This window comes from Theobroma cacao, chromosome 2 (genome assembly GCF_053813885.1).
Source record: "Theobroma cacao isolate CCN51 chromosome 2, ASM5381388v1, whole genome shotgun sequence".
NCBI classification, from domain to species: domain Eukaryota; kingdom Viridiplantae; phylum Streptophyta; class Magnoliopsida; order Malvales; family Malvaceae; genus Theobroma; species Theobroma cacao.
The window spans coordinates 43,420,817-43,439,909 of NC_142640.1; the positions used below are offsets into that span (position 1 = coordinate 43,420,817).

The 19,093-nt window shown below is 36.0% G+C and overlaps 2 protein-coding genes and 1 long non-coding RNA gene across 6 annotated transcripts; 2 read left to right on the forward strand and 1 right to left on the reverse strand.

Moving 5' to 3' along the window:
* Positions 1-145: 145 nt before the first annotated feature.
* On the forward strand, positions 146-5,391 carry LOC18609632 (uncharacterized). Of its 4 annotated transcripts, XR_016024648.1 has the most exons (3): positions 146-304; positions 1,107-3,229; positions 4,865-5,391. XR_016024648.1 is itself a non-coding variant. In XM_018116057.2 (2 exons), exon 2 carries the CDS (start codon positions 1,116-1,118, stop codon positions 3,072-3,074), a length of 1,959 nt encoding a protein of 652 aa, XP_017971546.1. In that variant the 5' UTR covers positions 156-304; positions 1,111-1,115; the 3' UTR covers positions 3,075-3,453. The 4 variants fall into 4 exon arrangements, 3 of the variants coding, with proteins under 3 accessions (XP_017971546.1, XP_017971547.1, XP_017971548.1); XM_018116057.2 differs by lacking the exon at positions 4,865-5,391 and having other exon boundaries at positions 156-304; positions 1,111-3,453; XM_018116058.2 differs by lacking the exons at positions 146-304; positions 4,865-5,391 and adding an exon at positions 313-465 and having other exon boundaries at positions 1,107-3,453.
* A 3,939-nt stretch (positions 5,392-9,330) lies between these two features.
* On the reverse strand, positions 9,331-9,648 carry LOC18609633 (anther-specific protein BCP1). Its single transcript, XM_018115098.2, has one exon. The coding sequence runs from the start codon at positions 9,646-9,648 to the stop codon at positions 9,331-9,333; it is 318 nt and encodes a 105-aa protein (XP_017970587.1).
* A 7,235-nt stretch (positions 9,649-16,883) lies between these two features.
* Positions 16,884-18,765, forward strand: LOC148764307 (uncharacterized). Its single transcript, XR_016024469.1, has 3 exons — positions 16,884-16,987; positions 17,608-17,683; positions 18,545-18,765. It is a non-coding gene; the product is annotated as an uncharacterized LOC148764307 (long non-coding RNA).
* Positions 18,766-19,093: the final 328 nt, after the last annotated feature.

Genomic DNA, 19,093 nt, shown 5'->3' on the forward strand with positions numbered 1-19,093 from the left:
CAAACCCCTTCATATAAAATATTATTTTTTATATTTTGTTAATAAAGAAATTATAAGAGGAAAAATGAAAATAGAAAAAAAAGAAATTATAATAAAAATCATATGAATATTCCCAGTTATCATTCATATTCTATATCGTTCGCAAGTCAAACGTGTCCTTAATAGTTAACAGTAATAGGAATACGGATCAAAATGAAAATTTAATCAAAAAAAGAAAACCGAAAGTCGAGGGGCAAAGGTGAACCCAGCTTTACCTGACCTAGGTAAGCTGAAGAACAAAGACAAAAGGAGAAGAGGAGGAGGAGTAAGATCAAACATTTAACCATAATATAATTATAAATGATTATATAGCTCTTATGTCCTGATTTCCTTGGGTATTATAATCTTGCGTTTTTCTACTAGTATTTCTAAGCTCTGGATTTCCATGTTTCTATTTTTTCTGCAATGTTCCAAAGTTAATTGCTGGTGGGTCTTCTTAAATTTTCCGTTTTCCTTTACTGATTTTTCCTTTTTGGTTTTCTATCATTGTTGGTTCCTTTGACTTGAAGAACTGGGTAATTGAAATTTATCTGTTTTATGACATTCTACGACCTGGGTGTTTGTTTTTTTTCTCTGGATTCATCAAGTTGGGTGTTTGAGATGTACCTCGTGCTTCTGTTTTGGTTTCTATGAGTTGATGAAGTAGGTAGGGCATGTATCTATTATTTTGATAAAATATGTTGGTAAATTTTACATATTGATGCCTTTTCTATCATGTTTATTGTGGGAATTTTAATCCTCTGTTTTGATGTCTAGCTGCTAGATCTCTCTCTTTTTTCATCTCGGTGCTGTTTATCTCTTGCTACGAGTTCAATTATTTTTGATTTTCTTGTTTTCAATATGCTTAAGAGCTTTGGTTAGTGTACATATGCACCAAAAATGATCCTTACTGGAGTTTGAATGCTTCATTACATCTGTACTGGAATGCTTGCATTCTGGACATAATTGATCTAGATTTACAGTTACTTTTTTCTTTGTGGCGCCTTTATTTACTTTCTTCTTTGTGGTGCCTTTATTTTCATATGAGTGGAGATAGGAATAACCTTTTCTCTTTTGGTATGTATTAGTCAGGTTGTATGGATGCAATGGCTGAAGAACAAATAGATTTCGGAGATGAGGAGTATGGAGGGGGACAAAAGATGCAGTATCAGGGAAGTGGAGCCATACCTGCTCTTGCTGATGAAGAGATGATGGGGGAAGATGATGAATATGATGATCTCTACAACGATGTTAATGTTGGAGAAGGCTTTCTTCAGTTGCAACGATCTGAGGCACCACTACAACCAGGTGGCCTGGGCAGTACTGGACTTAAAGCTCAGAGAAATGAGGCTCCTGAACCGAGAGTTGAAGCTGGGGGTTCACAAGGGCTAAACATTCCAGGAGTTTCAGTTCAAGGGAAGCACCCCAATGTCAGTGCCCGTTATCCTGAGAAGGAGGAGCAGCCAGCTGTTAACAGACCAGAAATGGTATCTGGGAGTTATCCATCTGGGTCTTCTATTTCACAGAAGGGCAGTGTTACAGAGGGGACCCATGATAAGCAAGTGAAAAATTTGGGTTTTCAAGGATTGACTTCAGCATCCAACAAGGTTGGGATTGATCCTTCTGGTGTGCCTCAAAAGATTGCCAATGACCCTGCTCAATCTCTAAATTCAGGTACTGGTGGTCCTCAAGGTCCTCCACATGTGCCACCTAATCAAATGGGTACGAATGTTAATCATCCTGTGATGAACGAAAATCAGGTTCAGCCAGCTATAGAGAATGGTCCAACCATGCTGTTTGTTGGAGAACTCCATTGGTGGACAACTGATGCAGAGCTTGAGAGTGTTTTATCTCAATATGGAAGGTTGAAGGAGATTAAGTTCTTTGATGAGAAAGCTAGTGGTAAATCCAAAGGGTATTGTCAAGTTGAGTTCTATGATCCATCTTCTGCAGCTGTATGCAAAGAGGGAATGAATGGTTATATGTTCAATGGGAGAGCTTGTGTTGTGGCTTTTGCTTCACCACAGACATTGAAGCAGATGGGAGCTTCCTATATGAACAAAAACCAGGGCCAGTCTCAAGCACAGCCTCAAGGCAGGAGGCCAAATGAAGGTTTGGGGAGAGGGGGTAATCTGAATTACCAAAGTGGAGATGCAGGGAGGAACTACGGAAGGGGTGGCTGGGGACGGGGTGGTCAAGGAGGAGTCAACCGAGCTGGGGGTGGAGGACTAATGAGAGGAAGGGGAGGTGTAGGTGTAAAGAACATGGTTGGGATCTCGGCTGGAGTTGGAAATGGTGCTAATGGTGCAGGGGCCTATGGACAAGGACCGGGTCCTGCATTTGGTGGTCCTGCTGGTGGCATGATGCATCCACAGGGCATGATGGGAGCTGGGTTTGACCCAACATATATGGTTCGAGGAGGTGGTTATGGAGGTTTTCCAGGACCTGGTTTTCCTGGCATGCTTCCTTCATTTCCAGCTGTTAATACAATGGGACTTGCTGGTGTAGCTCCGCATGTCAATCCTGCTTTCTTTGGCCGTGGAATGGCACCTAATGGGATGGGAATGATGGGTGCATCTGGAATGGATGGACCTCATGCGGGAATGTGGACTGACGCAAGCATGGGTGGGTGGGGAGGAGATGAGCATGGTCGCAGGACTAGAGAGTCTAGTTATGGCGGTGAAGATGGTGCTTCAGAGTATGGGTATGGAGATGCAAATCATGAAAAAGGAAGGTCGAGTGGTGCCTCTCGGGAAAAAGAGCGGGTTTCTGAGCGTGAGTGGTCAGGCAACTCTGATAGGAGGCATCGTGATGAGAAGGAACGGGACTGGGACAGGTCTGAGAGGGAGCATAGGGAACACCGCTATAGGGAAGAAAAAGACAGCTACAGAGAGCATCGACATCGAGAACGTGACTTGGATTATGATGATGACTGGGATAGGGGACAATCTTCTTCAAGATCTCGGAGAAGGTCCCATGCAATGCCAGAAGAAGAGCACAGGTCTCGATCAAGGGATGTGGACTATGGGAAGAAGAGACGCCTGCCATCAGAATGACAAAATATGCTGTGCATCCTTCTTTACCATTTCTTATGAGACCTTTAATTAAGTTTTCACTCTCAGTTTCTCTCCCCTTGGTTGCTAAATATATTTTAGCATCCGCTGTGATGATCGCTGGTCCATATGCAGAGTGTGGCTTCTTAAGGGATGAAGTAAGTGCTACTTCTGTGGGTGGAAGGGAAGAATAGACTCCCCTTTCCTTTCTTACTGCATGCCAAAGAACAAATATTAGATGCAACACTTACTATTCCTGTGTTGGAAAACATAGTATCATATTCAATGTGGATACTTTTTGTGGGGTTGGAATCCTAAAATCCCACAGCTGACTCTCCGTATTGGGTTTATAATTATCTGCCAAACCCTATATTTGAGGCAATGCTTTCTTGGCTCTTGATCATGGTACTTTTGAAAATCTTCTTGTTTAAATGATTGTTGGGATATTTTGCGTTAGAAATCTTGTTGTCATATGATTGTGATCTTGGTTGATAAGAAATCTTTCTAGCATGTGATCTTTTTGTACATTTCTTTCTTGGGGTTGAAAGTGGGGAGGGTTCATAGGTCAGGGAGTTTGCATGGGTTAAACCATTAGACATTGCTAGATGATGGTGGGAAAATGAAGTTCATCTCTCTCTCTTCTTCTTCTTCTTTTTTTTTTTTTTTTTGTTTTTTAACTTTTATCTTGCTGCTTCAATTTTGGATCATGATGTTCTCTGGTTTCTTTCTTCCTCACTTGTTTTTTAACGCATTCTTTTTCTATATGCATTCCACTTGCTTTTCAACTAAGGATCAATTTTTTTTTTTGAATAATGTGTGTAGTATATGCGTTGTACATTATCGAAACCATTATATGTTTGTCCTTTACCTCTGTCAAATGTTTGCAACTTAACTTTTTGTATGTTGTTCTATATGTGAGATAGTTGTAGATTTACTAGTATGTAGTACTTTTTTCCCATACCGAGTCATTCAGTTGACGTTTCCCTCATTAAGTATTTTTTGTTTTGTTAAGAGTTTTGGAATTTCATGTATGCTTGTATGCAATCCTAGAGCCAAATAATGTTCATTCTACGATTTAAATGTGCCTTTCGTTTATATATAACCGTATTGTGCCAGTAAAGTGAAGCAGGTGTTATTATCCTTTCTTTATGGCTTGGCTTCCAGGCTTCTAGGTTCTCCTTCCTAGACTCTATTGGAGAGTTAGTTTGTCTGTAATAAATGTTGCAATCCAGTCTCGTGGGTATTTGTGACTGTTCAGCTGAAAAGGCATAGTGTTAAAGTACTGAAAGAATGCAGGGTTGCCTAGAGTCTACTTTTTTTTGTTTCTTTCTCCTCTGATCCTTTTTCCTTTCTTTTCATTTGTTAGTTTCCTAATCTTTCTCTAGTGACATACTGTGCTGAAGTTTTGAACCGTATGACACATTGAAACCTTGAACAATCCTCAGAAATAGAGCCAGTTTCAAAACAGTGTTTTACTCAGAATACGATAATTTCCAGTCGTAGTGCCCAATTTTTAAGGAGGTTTACTTGCTCATATTCAGTGTGAACTTGAATATGCCAATGTACTCATCATCTAGCCGAACTGATTGTCTCCTAGAGACGGGTGTCATGCTTATAGGGCTCCTAGTAGCATTGGGCTTTGTTTGCTATTAAAATACGATGCGATGTGGTGTTCTTTCTAACATACTGTTAGTGATTATGTGGGTAGACTTTGGGGTGGTGTCTTTGGCTTTATCTTCTTTTCCTCTTTAATGTCTATTGACATGGGGGTTTCTTTTTATCATCACATCCAGGGAGTGGAGTGGGCAACTCTTTGTTGAGGAAGATGTGTTAGAATGGCTGGCTTCATTGGCTTCCTCTGATATTTGCTTTGGCCTTTCAAGTGTGCAAAAAAATCTTTTTTTTGAGCACTGCTAAGAAACTGTAACCTCTGCAAAGAAAGTAAATCCAACTGAATTCATGAAGTGGATGTTGGTGATATGTTTCAGGATACAACCACTACTTACATTATAGTCTTCTTGTAAAGCATTTTGTCTTGTAAAGTTGAATCTGTTTATTAGGTCCACAATTTTGTAATGGCCTCCTTCATTGTTTATATGGCCATATTTGGCTTTCTAATAAGCTTTATGGGAGTCTTGTACAGAAATTGAGGCTGATTCTTGTTATACTTTATATACTTGTAATTGATACCGTTAACTTTGTCTTAAGAATAGGATAGATGAGCTAGATGCAAATTGTAACATGGGGTTGATGTTCCAACTGTAACTGGTCAATGTAACATATGTACTCAGTTTCTGTTTAAGCATTTTATTTCCATCAATTGTGAATGATTCTGGAGTTTTTTGTTGTTATGCATAAAGCTTAAGAGTGACAAAGTTATGTCTCGCTGCTGCATTCTCTATGTGCTGGGCTGAGAATTTTGGGTTGATTTGGGTTCTGTATGGAGGGCTGATGATGTTTTAGTTATATGTATTTTGGAGTTGAGCTTGAAAAGGCCATTTTTAATGTATTATTGTAATGATCACCTCTTGCATAGATCAAGCTTTCCTGTCTTTTTGCTTCTTATGAAAACCGATGTAGCGTATGATGTGTATTAGATCTACTGGTTTTTTTTCTTCTTAATACTATTTGTATTTGAGGAGCAACGAATCATTCTTGAAGGTGTTTTTAGACAGTTAGGCGCCTCCATTACTTCTGATGATGAGTGGCAATGGGCTGGTGAGGAAGGCTGTAAAAGTTCCAGTATGTTGTCTCTTGGCAACTTCAAAATATGGTCTCTTCATGTTTCTTTTCATTTATTTGTGTATTTTTTTAATCAGTGTTCTATGTAATGATTTCAATTCTTGTAAGTTAATGCATCTGGTATTATGGTTGTGGGAAATTGGATTTTGATTGTATACGATTTTGTGATAGAATCTGGCAGGAGAAACATAAGGTTGTTGCGATTGGTCCTTTCTGTACTTAAAAGACTACAGTGTTGCTCCGCCCTCACCTTATTGATATGGTTTAAGTTTCTGCGCCTCCTGTCTTTTTGTTTCTATGTGATTGTCGAATTTCTTCCAAAACTAGCTCTGACTATGACTAAATCTAGAATGCTTGGACTTGGCTGGGATTTCATCTATCTAATTTGATATGTTGCATTGCAAATTTTTGGATGTACTTTGAATTTCATCCACGTCTCTTGCTCTTGTTTGTGTACATGATTTTTGTTTTTTTGAAATTTCATGATATATTGAAACAGAGGGAAGTAAGCTTTCACCTCTGGAAAGAGTACAAGAAGATTCATGTCTGTTGCTCTCTGAACTTGGGAGTAACAGCTCAGAATCACCTCCAAAAGTCATCACCTAAATGAGTACTCAAAAGAGCAGGAACTCTAGGAGGCCTCCCAACTACATGAGGCATTCACCTCACCTCCCTGTCCCAATTAACAAAAATTCACAGTCCTGACAATTCACAAGGCGTCCGCTTGCCTAACATAGAGAACACAAAAGCACAAAGCAGGAAGACTCTCCTATCTGAAAAAGGAAAGCCTCATCGAGCAGCAGTTGACAAATTTGCAAAAATCACCCAGCGTAACATCCTCCACAAGACAGACGTCCAAATCTCTCAACCAGACAAGTCCAACATTCAGCTGATTCATCATTGGTAACACCGAGCAATAGAAGAAAAACGAAAATATACCAGATTCACTCCAGCACTCAGAAAGGACCCTCTGCTCGTTGAAACCTCTTTGAAAAACAGGTCTGTGCGCTGTTAGTTGCTTCCTCGGATTATTCCAGAACTCTGATGAGGTCCTCGTCCCGGTGCATCCCGGCCTTTACGAGCCTATCTGCTGTCTGGTTGTTTTCCCTAAAAGTGTAGTTGACCTTCCAACCATTAACATCCATTTTTAGTCTCTCAATATGGAGTATCCTTTGGCACAATTTCCGTGACCTTTCGTTTGGTTGAGTAACCCATTTTACAGCGTTGCTTGAATCACTCTCTAACTCTATGATGAGAGAGTGAGTTTGACACCATTTTAGAGCAATGAACAACAGGAAAGCCTCTCTAATCGCTCTTATTTCTGTCAAGTTCACATCACCCACCCCAATTGGTTTTGAAATTAAGATTCCAACTTGGCTGTTTTCATCCCTCATGACCTCCCTTGTTCCAGCTTCCCCGGAACTTCTTTTGGCCGCTTCATTGACATTACATTTCATCTCTCATTTTTCTTGCTTGATCCACCTGTCCGCTTCTCTGCTTTTCTTGTCTTTAAACAGTGCTGCACCGAGTGAGGGGTTCCTATATGTGTCTATAATAACACCATAATTGTTTAGTCATTTTGCAACTTGCAACTTGCCACTTGCAACAGCCTGATTAGTGTTCCAAATGTTGCCCTTAAACACCACATCATTTAGAAAGAGCCATATTAACCATGTGATTGAAATCCATTCTCCAAACTTCTTGTTCTTCTTCTCTTATGTTAACCGTATTCCACATGTTAGAAAACTCTATTATATTTTGAATTGCCCAAGATATGTCTCCACTCCTCACTCCGTGTCATCCAAACTTCCCACTCTTACTCGCAATGTAGAAAGAGATGGTTCACAGTCTCTAATCCCTTGTGACACAACACACAACCAGTTGCTTCCTCAGTAATTAATCCTCTTCAAACTAATTTCATCTTAACAGAAAATTTGCCAACAAAATATCTCAATCCTATGAGGTGCAAGATTTGACCACACTTTCTTCCACACATTTTCATTGCAGCTCCCATGAATCAACCCTTGCTTATAAAAGGATTTGATTGTATACTACCCTGTTGCCAAACCTTTCCAAACAAGAGTATCTTGAAATTTTTTGCTCAAGTGATATTCCTCAATTAAATCCTTTAATTGCTGCCATTGATGCTCTTCCCATCCAAATAGTTGTCGTCTAAACTCCACATCCCAAACCTTAATCTGTCCTTTCCATCTCCCCTATTTACCACTATATCTTTCTTTATTCCTTGCAAGAGCAAAAATTCTCGAAAACAGTTCCTTCAAAATCCATTTATCAAGCCAGAAATGGATATGGTTGCCATCACCCACAACCAGATGCATATTAGAGTTAATCTGTAAAAAAAAAAACTCGTCAGTCATAGATAATGGTTTAAGAATATTTTTCCATACATTCAAATACCTCCTATTTGTGTTTGTCTCTAATAGAAGATTGGTGGGATTTCCATCTATTTTCTCCACTATGACCTCCCTCCACAAGCCATCTCTCTCACTCTCATACCTCCAAAGTCATTTATTAAGGAGGGTTCTATTTTTTAACTAAAGGTTAAGAATTCCGAACCCTCTATTTTCTTTGTAGTTGCACCTTTTGTTTTGTTCAATGTAATGAATCTTGTGTTTTTCTTCACTTCCATACCTCAAGAATCTTCTTTCAGTTTTCTCAAGCTCCCTTAACATGCCTTTAGGTATTTGGAAGATGAACATAAAAAAATTGGAAGACTCGCAAGGATAGATATAAGAAGTGTCACCCTCCCCCCAATAAATAAAATCTTGGCCTTCCAACTCTCTGTTTGTGTACATGTTGATAAGGATTACTTAAATTCAATGATGCAGTATCCAACAAAGCAACCCATTGATGACTGCCTCAACCTTGAAGGAGTCAATTCTGGTATGATTGACATAGAATGCGTATGCTCTCTCAACTGCAGAATAGTTTTGCCAACGGCCAATGAGCATCACCTGCTATTGCAATTAGATTTTATTTTCTTTGGTTGCTTGCTTTTTGGTTATACAAATGAAAATCCATAACTCAAATTTAAGATTTTTTCTCGGACCTCAATTCACCTTAATAAGTTGTATCATATGTGGCTTGCATCTTTGTTTTCGTTTCTCGTCATTATCTGGTGCAATTCTAACAACATCCAAATGCTTTGTTCTTTTCACCAATTTTTATGACCATACATTCAGTACACCTTAAATAAGGTCCTTCATTTAATTATAGTATTAGCTTGGGAAATTCAAAAAGAAGTGTATATATATTTCACATGATATGCCATGGATATTATGATGGAAGATAAAAGATTTGAACGAACAAATGGACACAAGCAACGTATATGCAAAAATTCTGCTTAAAATGCATTCCTTTATTCATAACAAATTCAACCAGTCTTGTGCAAACCTCAAATTACGATACAAACAATGTGAATTAAACGAACGAATAATAATAAGACAACTTTTCTCAGACCAAAACTAGAAAAGTTGTAGCATTAAGCGAAACTAATTTAGAAGACCAAGTAGCTAGCAACTGCAGCAGCTCCAGCGACAGCAGAGACCCCAAGGGTGGTTGCACCACTGCTAGGAGGCTGAGCAGCAGCAGCATTTTTTGCTTCATCCTCACTACCAACAGGGCCTTCAACAACAGCAGCAGCCTCATCACCAGTAGTTGGTGCGCTTGCTTCATCAGTGTTGCCAATGGTATCATCATTGATAGGTGTGGCGGCCTCGGCGCCTCCTTTGCTGCCAGAGGAGGCTTCACCAGCCGAAACCAACCCAACAAGGGCAATAAAGACCAATGCAAGAACAAGGATTTGGCGTGCCATTTTTTTTTTTTTGTTTATTATTTGGTTGGAGTTAGATTTGTTTGAGGTGGTACGAGGGAGAACAAGAAGAAATCAAGATGCCAAGAATGCAATTGTTCTCTAGGATTTAATAATAGAGAAACACCCCACAACTGCGGAGGGAGTGGGAGAGATTTATATAATACTGAATTTGGACGAGAATGGAATGGCATCAACGTAATACGCGGGTTCAACGCCTTGTGCGGACTTAGGAAAACCATGCATGCATTTGCTTTCTTTATGCTGTATGCTGCGGATGTTGTTTCTTTTCCTTGTCTTCCATATTTAGGGAGAACAAATTTGGCTAATGCTATTATATTCGATTTTGTGGGGCAAAATTTAGAATACGTTTTTTTTTTTTCTTTTTTCTTTTTAAATATATATTCTTTTTATCAAATATAAATTTACCCAAAGATGATCTCTCAATTAGATCTTTAAATATAAAAAACATATATTTATTATTAAATCAAATACTCAAATCTAATATCATATATGGTTACACTTGAAAAATATAAAGTTAACTACTGTATTATGATTTATGATATAAAAATAATTTTGATTTGAATTTAAAATTTTTATTCATTTGAAATATTATTATGAGCAATCTTAAACAAAATTTTTTAAATCAATTCATAAGGTTTTCTCTTTAGTATGGTTAAATGAAAATTAAGTTTGAAAATCAAAATTGATAGATTGATAAAATTTAATGAGAAGATCGATAACATGTAAAAAATTGATTAAAAAAATGATTTATAAACAAAGTATAATAACTGTTTATAAGTTAGATATCTTTGTTTTTTTGTGCTTTGCCTTGCAAGTTGGAAATACAGAGATATTAACTTTGCTTATAATGGCAATGGCTAACCGATGTTTGAAGATATTATTTTGGTTACCTCCTTTATAGGGTCTATCACATATAGGACAGTTACATCAGCGACAGTTGACATGTTCAATAGCAAGTACTCTTGGTCAAAGCCCATTTGGATGCCAATGCAACTATGCAAGTGTTCCTTTGAATTCAAAGAGGGTTTTCTCTTACAAAATAGAATATGATAACTTAGTATTAATATATTCTTCGACATTCTATGAGTATGTACATAACAAATGCATCCCCATGTCTAACGTTGTGGAGTGGCCATGTCAAAGCCCTTTGTTGTTCATGGATTTACCGGACTCTTGGAGTTTTTGAACTCTTGTAGTGCAGATTGATAATACTTAGCAAACCAATTAATGATCATAGTTGTTCACATTTAGCCCAAGTTGATGTGTTGTGTTAATTTACTATCAACATATCTAGGTACTGTCAATGTAATCTTGTTTCCTTGATTATATGTAGTTTATAATTGCGAGAAGCTTTCCTTTCCAATAAGAATGGCACCTTTGTGCGCACTAGCTCATGTGCTTACATGCAGTGCACTTGCTAGGTTAAGTATTATGTAGTTGGTGGTTAACTTACATGCATTGTGTTATGAAAATCACCTAAGCAATAATAAAGATAAAATTTAGAGAAATCAAGTAACAAAAAAATCATAAAAATTTTGATAGTTTGGCCTATTGCTTAAGTTTACAAAGTGAAACAGTTATTCTACTATTGAGAAATTAAAGTACAATAAAATTGACTTTTATGGTTTTTCAAATTAACCTAAGAGTTCCTCTACACCCTCTCTCAATAGCCTCTAAACACTCATCCATACAACTCTAGTGCCACCTAGAGCAAAAAACAAAGATATAAGGTATTCCCTCTTTATGTCTTTCAAAGCACTACTACCTCTTCGAATGACTAAAGATCCACTTTTATATAAAAGTTCAAAGTAGAATAAGTTTAGAATTTAATGTGGAACAAGAAGTTTAAAACCGTACAACTAGTCAACATTATACACAAACAATAATCTTAATAAAATAAGATTTATAGTTAACCTAAAACTCAACAAACTTTCACCTTTGACTTGAATTCAAACTCCTTAAACCTTTTCCATAAGCCGCAACTAATTGCAATTCTCCAACTTCACCTACTTTCCAACACATTGAATAACTCCCCAAGCACAAGACTTTTCGAACCATTGGCCTTCAAAATTACCCTGACTACACATACTGAATTAAGCATGGTGCAACACTTAATTGCAAAAACGACCAATGCATTTGTGTAGTTGTCAAATCAATGGCGTTAATTGACTTCAAAAAAGGACCTCGAAAAACCTTCCAATTCATCAATAAGATTTGTCATCCTTTCATGATCGACAAATGAAATCTCATCTCACTTGGGTAGTTATTATCTTTTGTACATTGTTCCCATCCCTTTGAGGCCTTATATTTTAAACAATACAAACCATTATGTCAATTCCCTTCATTAGAACCATGTCGCATTGTGTGACTTTTACTGTTCCTTCATAGGTTGAAAATCCATACCTTTTGGAGTTTCATAAGCTTAATGATATTAGATGCTTACACATATTTCGGACAGAGGCCACACGACCCAAAGAACACATAACCTTATCAAACATTTTAATTGAAATACCTCATACTTTGATATGGTGACAAATAAAGCTTATCGGATGTGAATTGAGGCATAATAAGGTATTTTGGGAACTAAGGAGACAAGATAAAATTTTTTAAAATAAAATAATATCTTATTAATAAAATAATAGTAAAATATTAATATTTAACCGGATGTCGAAATCAGTCACGAAGAAGGATCATATGGTTGATCCAAGTGGGGGAGAAGATGTCAAGCCTGACTCTATAAAATACTTGTCATGGCATACATATGATGGATAACATGTTTGCATGCTAGAATAGTCTCAAAGAATTTACAAAAGTCGGTATTGTACCTAGAGGTACAACAAAGTTGATTTAAGCCTCGAACTAGATTAAATAGGGATTTTAGGGTGAAATTGAAAATTTTAAAGTCTTAGAATGACTTAAACTGGTGATTTGGGGTTCGGGGATTAATTTGGAGTCAAACCGAAAATTTCACTATTTAGGGGTAAAATGGTAATTTTGCCACTCGAGGACAAAATGGAAATTTTTTTTGAAAGATTTTGATCATATATGACTTATTGGAGTATGATTTGAGGTTGAGAAGTGAAAAATTTATAATCCTGATATTTTTCGGAGCTTATGGGTAAAATGGTAATTTTGCCACCCTAAGGGCAAAACAGTAATTTTCCACCACCAGGACACTTGTCCTGCACATGGTCTTCCCTTATCCTCATTTTGACCTTTGACTAATCATGTGGTGGAGAATGAAAGCATAATTATTAAAGTATAAAAAGAAAAATGGACCAATAAGCATGTGACACGTGTCAAACAAGGATATTTTATTATTTTCTATAAAAATCAGCCCATATTTATCCCATTCTTCTTCCCCATATTCGGCCACACCAAGAACAAAGGCAAAAAGGAAGAGAACAAACTCTAGGTGAAGAATTTCAAGAGAAAAAGTGTGAAAAATCAAGGAAAACAAGTGAAAAAGGTAAAATTTCTAAATTTAAACTTGAAATCTATTTTCCTTAAGCATGTCTCCTTATTTTTCATGGTTAGATTTCATGATTTCATAGTGAATTCATGGCTGATCAAAATGGGTATGGAGAGAGAATGATGTTGGATTGATTTGATTCTAAGTTATGTTAGTGTTTTTAATTAGTTTATTATGTCTAGAAACAAAACAACAAGAAAAGAATTCATTTTCCCCATCACCCATCAATGGCCGAATTTTCTAGGGAGGATATTGTGGCTGAAATTAATGATGTTTCATGATATTTTGGTGATATTTGATGTTTGGTGAGGCTGAAAATTAAATGAGAAATTTTGGTGTGAAAATCTGAATTTTTGCTCAACGAATAGACATGTGTGATTATTGACCCGAGATTGATAAATTGAATCTCATTCACAGTCACTGAGGTAATTTAGGTATAATTGGAGTGTAGAAAGTGAGAAGAATTGATTTGGAGTTAAATTGGAGATTTTAGCCGATTAGACCGAGTATAGTGTGACTTAGGTCGAATATCACATTTAAGCGATTAATCGGACATTTTGCATTCCATATCATGCATTAGTAGTCTAAATTAGTTTAATTTTGATTTAGTACCAATGTAGTAAGTTTCTCGATTTTGTACTGTGTCAAGGTGGTGAGTCCTCTGATAAAGGCAAGAAAATTGCACCCGAGAACCAGTAGTATGAGTACTTCAAAAATTCACACTCTAAACATTGTGAGTAACCTTATCATCATTTTAATTATCTAAAGTATGTTTTAATTCGGTTTTGGTGAAATTTTATGAAAATGAGTTAAATGGTTAATTTTAGGTTTTATAAACAAAATGTGTTTAAATGAAAAGATTTTATAAATTGTCTTGAAACTGAATGATGATTTTGAAAAGAGTAATTGGAGACCACTTGTTATGTTGTAAAATTTATGATTTGAATAAATGGCTTATGACAATATTTGCATGAATGGCTGAATTGGTATTTGTGTTGAAATATATGAAATGTGTATTTAGCCTTGAAAGGTTGTGAATTACAATAATTACCATATCATGTTATTGAATTTTATTGTATGGTGGGTTTAGCTTGCTGCAGTGGGCGAGTTTCTGTGGACCAGCCTATTAGAGGGGTACAGTAAACCCCTTTATATTTTACCTCAGTTAGAGAGGCGAGTAGGGTAACTTCCGAGGTATAACTTTTAGAGTTCACTTAACGCTAAACCACCACGTGAGGAAAAACTCGACCAACGCCAAGGAACGACTATATTTTTAAAATAAAAACATGATTTATGCGTACATAATTTTAATAGCCTTGGCGGACTCGGTTTGGGATAGCCCTCGACCAAGGTATCTCAGATAACTGAGTATGATAATAATTTTTGGCATGAGCCAAGCTTTTTAAGAAATTCATAAGCCATACCGATTACTTGATTTAAATAAATTGATTCATTTGGTTGAAATAAGTTGAAAGATGATAAATTACAGTTTGATGAAATGTTTTAATAGTCTCTTTTTACTCGACTTTAGATATTTTGAGTGATGTTTGTTTACTCACTGGGATTTTATAATCTCACCACCTTCCTTTCCACCCATTTTAGGCTCAGAATAGATTGTAGATAACTGATATCGGCGAGGATTACAGTTGGACTTGCCACATCCAAAACTGTAGGTTCATTTCTTTTGATACTTTTGGTCATTCGTGGGCCCACGTATCACTATAAATTAAATTCTTTACTTTGGTTATTTGTATTACTGTATGTAGGAATTTATTTTGCTTTTACGTTGTAAAAATTATTTGTGCAGTGTTCTTAAAATATTGTTTTATGAGAAAATTGAATATTTATTCAATATTTTTATTTTATTCTAACGGTCATAATTCCATTTTAAACGAATGTTTTAGACATCCAAAATTATTTTTGATTATGAAATATGTGTTTTCCACTTACGTACTACATTTTTAACTGATTTTGAGATTTTTGGAAAAAAAGATCAAAATACCCTTATGAGACAAAAATTATTATTTTATTTGTTTAAGTTGGAAATAGTTTAAAATCTTTTAGAATGTGGTATTTGGCAACAGTTACTCACAGGAGAAATAAGAAGCTGATATTAAAGCCTTGTGAGGTTCTAGTTGACATTCCGGGTAATGAATGTCGATCGGGACGTCTCGGCGGTTGTCACAGGCTCGATGGGAGTTCAGGGTCATGACATTAATTTTCACCTTTCTAAGACCTATGACCTTTACTGTTGACTTATCACCCAAAGTCAAATTTCCAACCATTCTTGAAGCAAATCAAAATAATCCTTTTGATAGTCTATGTGAGTGACACAAGTATAATCTAAATACCAATAAGAATTTACATGCATATCTTCTGAGATTGCCAAGATCACACAATCATCAACGTTAGTAACGAAAACACACTCACTTTTATTCTTATCACTTTCATCCTTTTTGTAGGACAATCCCTTCAAATATGTCCATATTGAAAACACTGAATACTTGTCACCCTTAGATCTCATGCCCATTAACTTACTCTTTCGAACCTCGACCACCAATGCTGAGTCAACTAAATCTCTATCTCCTTCACTAAACATTAACATTGCTTGTACTTAATCTAATGTTATCGTATCATTCTTGTAAATAAGAGATTCCATAATCTAAAACGATGCAAGGAACAATAGTGCCTTCTTTCCTCCACCCTAACGTTAACATCCTTCAATTGATCAATGATCCCATCAAATTCGTTCATATGCTTTATGAGATCTCTATTCTCCTCCATCTTTAAGTGATATAGCTTTTGCCTAACCTACAACTTGTTGGAAAGATTTTTTGCTGAATACACACAAATTTTTGGTCAAAATTTCTTGATTTGAAAATTTCTTGCTAATTTTTGCCATCATGGAGGCAATTTGTTCATATTTTTCTCTTATGCTTGTCGTTAAAGATTCCAAAGTCTTCGTAAGAAGCGTAACTTGTTCTTCTAGAGATGCTGTTCCAGTTGTCATGACAGTCATCACTGCAGAATTTGCTTTTGACGAAGAACTTTGGTGAGGGGATGATGAAACAGAGCTACTGCTTGAATAGCTATGTAAAGCCTAACCTTATAAAATACTTGTCATGACATACATGTGATGATAGCATGATAGCATGATTGCATGCTAGGAGAGTCTCGAAAAATTTACAAAAGTAGGTATTGTACCTAGAGGTATAATAAAGTTGATTTAAGCCTCGAACTAGATCAAATAGGAATTTTAAGGTGAAATTAAGAGCGTCACAGTCCAAGGATGACTCAAAATGGTAATTCGGAGTTTGAGGATCAATTTGGAGTCAAACCGAAATTTTCACCATCTAGGGGTAAAATGGTCATTTGCCACCTGGGGACAAAATGAGAATTTTTAGAAAAGATTTTTTGGCCCCATTTGGCTTATTAGAGTATGATTTGAGGTTAAAAAGTGAAAAAAATTTGAATCCCGGTATTTTTCAGAGCATAAGGGTAAAATGGTAATTTTACCCTCTTAGGGGCAAAACAGTAATTTTCCACCACCAAGACATTTATCCAGCACATGGTCTTCCTTTATCCTCATTTTTGACCTTTGACTAATCATGTGGTGGAGATAAAAGGTTTAAAATTTTAAAGTTTTAAAAATGGACCAATAAGAAAATGACAAGTGTCAAACTTAGGATATTTTATTATTTAACTAAAAAAAATCAGTATAAATCAGCCATTATCACTCCCAACATTCGGCCAAGCAAGGAAGAGAAGAAAAGAAAAGAAAGAAAAACCCTAGGGAGGAAAAACTAAGGAAAAATTGTTGAATTTTCAAGAAATTGGTGACTAAAGGTAAGATTTTTAATATTAAGCTTGAAATTCATCTTGCCCATGCATTCTTTTCCATTTTCCATGAATTAAATTCAAGTTTTCATGAGGGGCAATATGCTGGCCAAATTTAGAGAGAGAAAGTTGGTGATGAATTTAGTTGAATTTCAAGGTAACTTAGTGTTTTTAGGTGTTTAGTAACATTTAGTATGAAAATTAAGCAAGAAATTCACATGCCCATTATAGAACCTATCTTGGCTGAATTTTATGGGTGAGGTTTGATGATGAATTTGGTTGTTTTTCATGTCCTTTAGATTGTATTTGGTGCTTAGGAATACCGAAAATCGAAAATGGGTACCAAAAAATTTTACTCCCATTAGTTAGTAATTTGCACAATAATGAGGGATATTTTGGTAATTGCACTTAAAATAGATTTTTAGTGAAATGTGTGGAATTTTGAGGAGTACTGGAAGTGCAATAAATTAATTGGAATCGAATTGGACGTTTAGTCCGATTAAATAATGTATAGTGCGCGATAGGCCGAACACCTCCCATTTCATTGCATGCATTCATATAGAACATAGAATAGTTTTGTGACGATTTAGCATAAGTATATTAAATTTCTTGTTACACATTATGTATAGGTGGTGAGCCCTCAGATAAGGGCAAAGGTATTGTACCCGAGGATCAAGACTAGGAGTGTTGTAAATTCCAGTCAAAGTGAGTAACCACTGTTCATCTTATCTATCTAGAGTATTTTTATAATCGTTTTTATGATTTTAAGAATATTGAACCTAAATGAATTTTATGTTTTATGACTAATAATTGATTTAAGGAATAAGGTTTATGACTTATTTTACAATTCAATAATATTTTTGAAAACGAGAGTATGTGGAGACCGACCTTTGATGTTGCTTATATATTTAAGTTTACGTACCTATGTTTGGAATTGATGATTTATGAACTGATACGTGATGACATATGTGGTTGGGATTTTGGGTTGTGAAATATATAAACTGTTTGTTTTCCTTTGATAGGCTGGGTAGTATTATGTTAGCCACGTTATGCTGTCAAAATTTTATTAATTGGTGGGTTATTTAATTAGCCACTGCAGTAGGCGGGTTTCTGTAAACCAGCCTATTAGAGGGGTACGGTAAACCCCGTTATATTTACCTTAGTAGGAGAGACGCGAAGGATATCTCCTAAGGTATGATAGAGTTCACTTCACGCTGAACCACCACTTGAGGATGAACTCTGCCAACGTCAAGGGATGGCTAAACTATGTTTTTATGAGTAGTTGTTAACTTAATAACCTTGGTGGCCTCGGTTGAATGCCTCGGCCAAGGTATCACTGAGTATGATTTTTGGCATGAGCCAAGTTTTTAAGAAAATCATAAGTCGTGATGTGTATTATAATGAAATGTGTTGTTTTATATGATTTGAAACAAGTACAAAATGTTGTGGATTATGGTATGATGAAAAATTAACTGTCTCCATTTACTCGGCTTTAGATGTTAATGACGGACTTTGTTTACTCACTGAGTTTATGAAAACTCACCCTTTCTTTTTTAACCATTTCAGGTTCAGGAGTCGATTTCATCAAGGATTTCTTTTGGACTTACTTCCTTGGAAATCGTAGGTCTACATTCTTGCACACTTTTGGTTATCTCGGGGTCCATATGCCACTGTAGGATAATTTTGAATATCTGGTTTACTGTATCACTATGTGTATGAATTTATTTTGTTCTTACGTTACAAAAATTATTTATGCATAGTTCTATAAAAATTGTTTTATAAAAAAATGGATGATTTAGATTACAAAAATTTATTTTTAATTGAAAATGGATATCTTTCTACCATACGTTGTATTTTTTTCAGGTTTCAAAATTTTTAGGTAAAAATGACCAAAATACCCCTGTGATGGCGAAAATTTTATTTTGATTGTTTTCAATCTAAAATAGTTTATATTCTCTTAAAACTAGATATTTAGTAACTATTGTTCACAGAAGAAGTGGAAAACTGATGCAAGAGCCTTGCAAGGTTTCGGTTGACATATCAGATAATGAATGTTTACCGAGACTTCGCGGCGGTTGTCACGGGCTCGAAAGGGAGTGCCGGGTCGTGACAAGC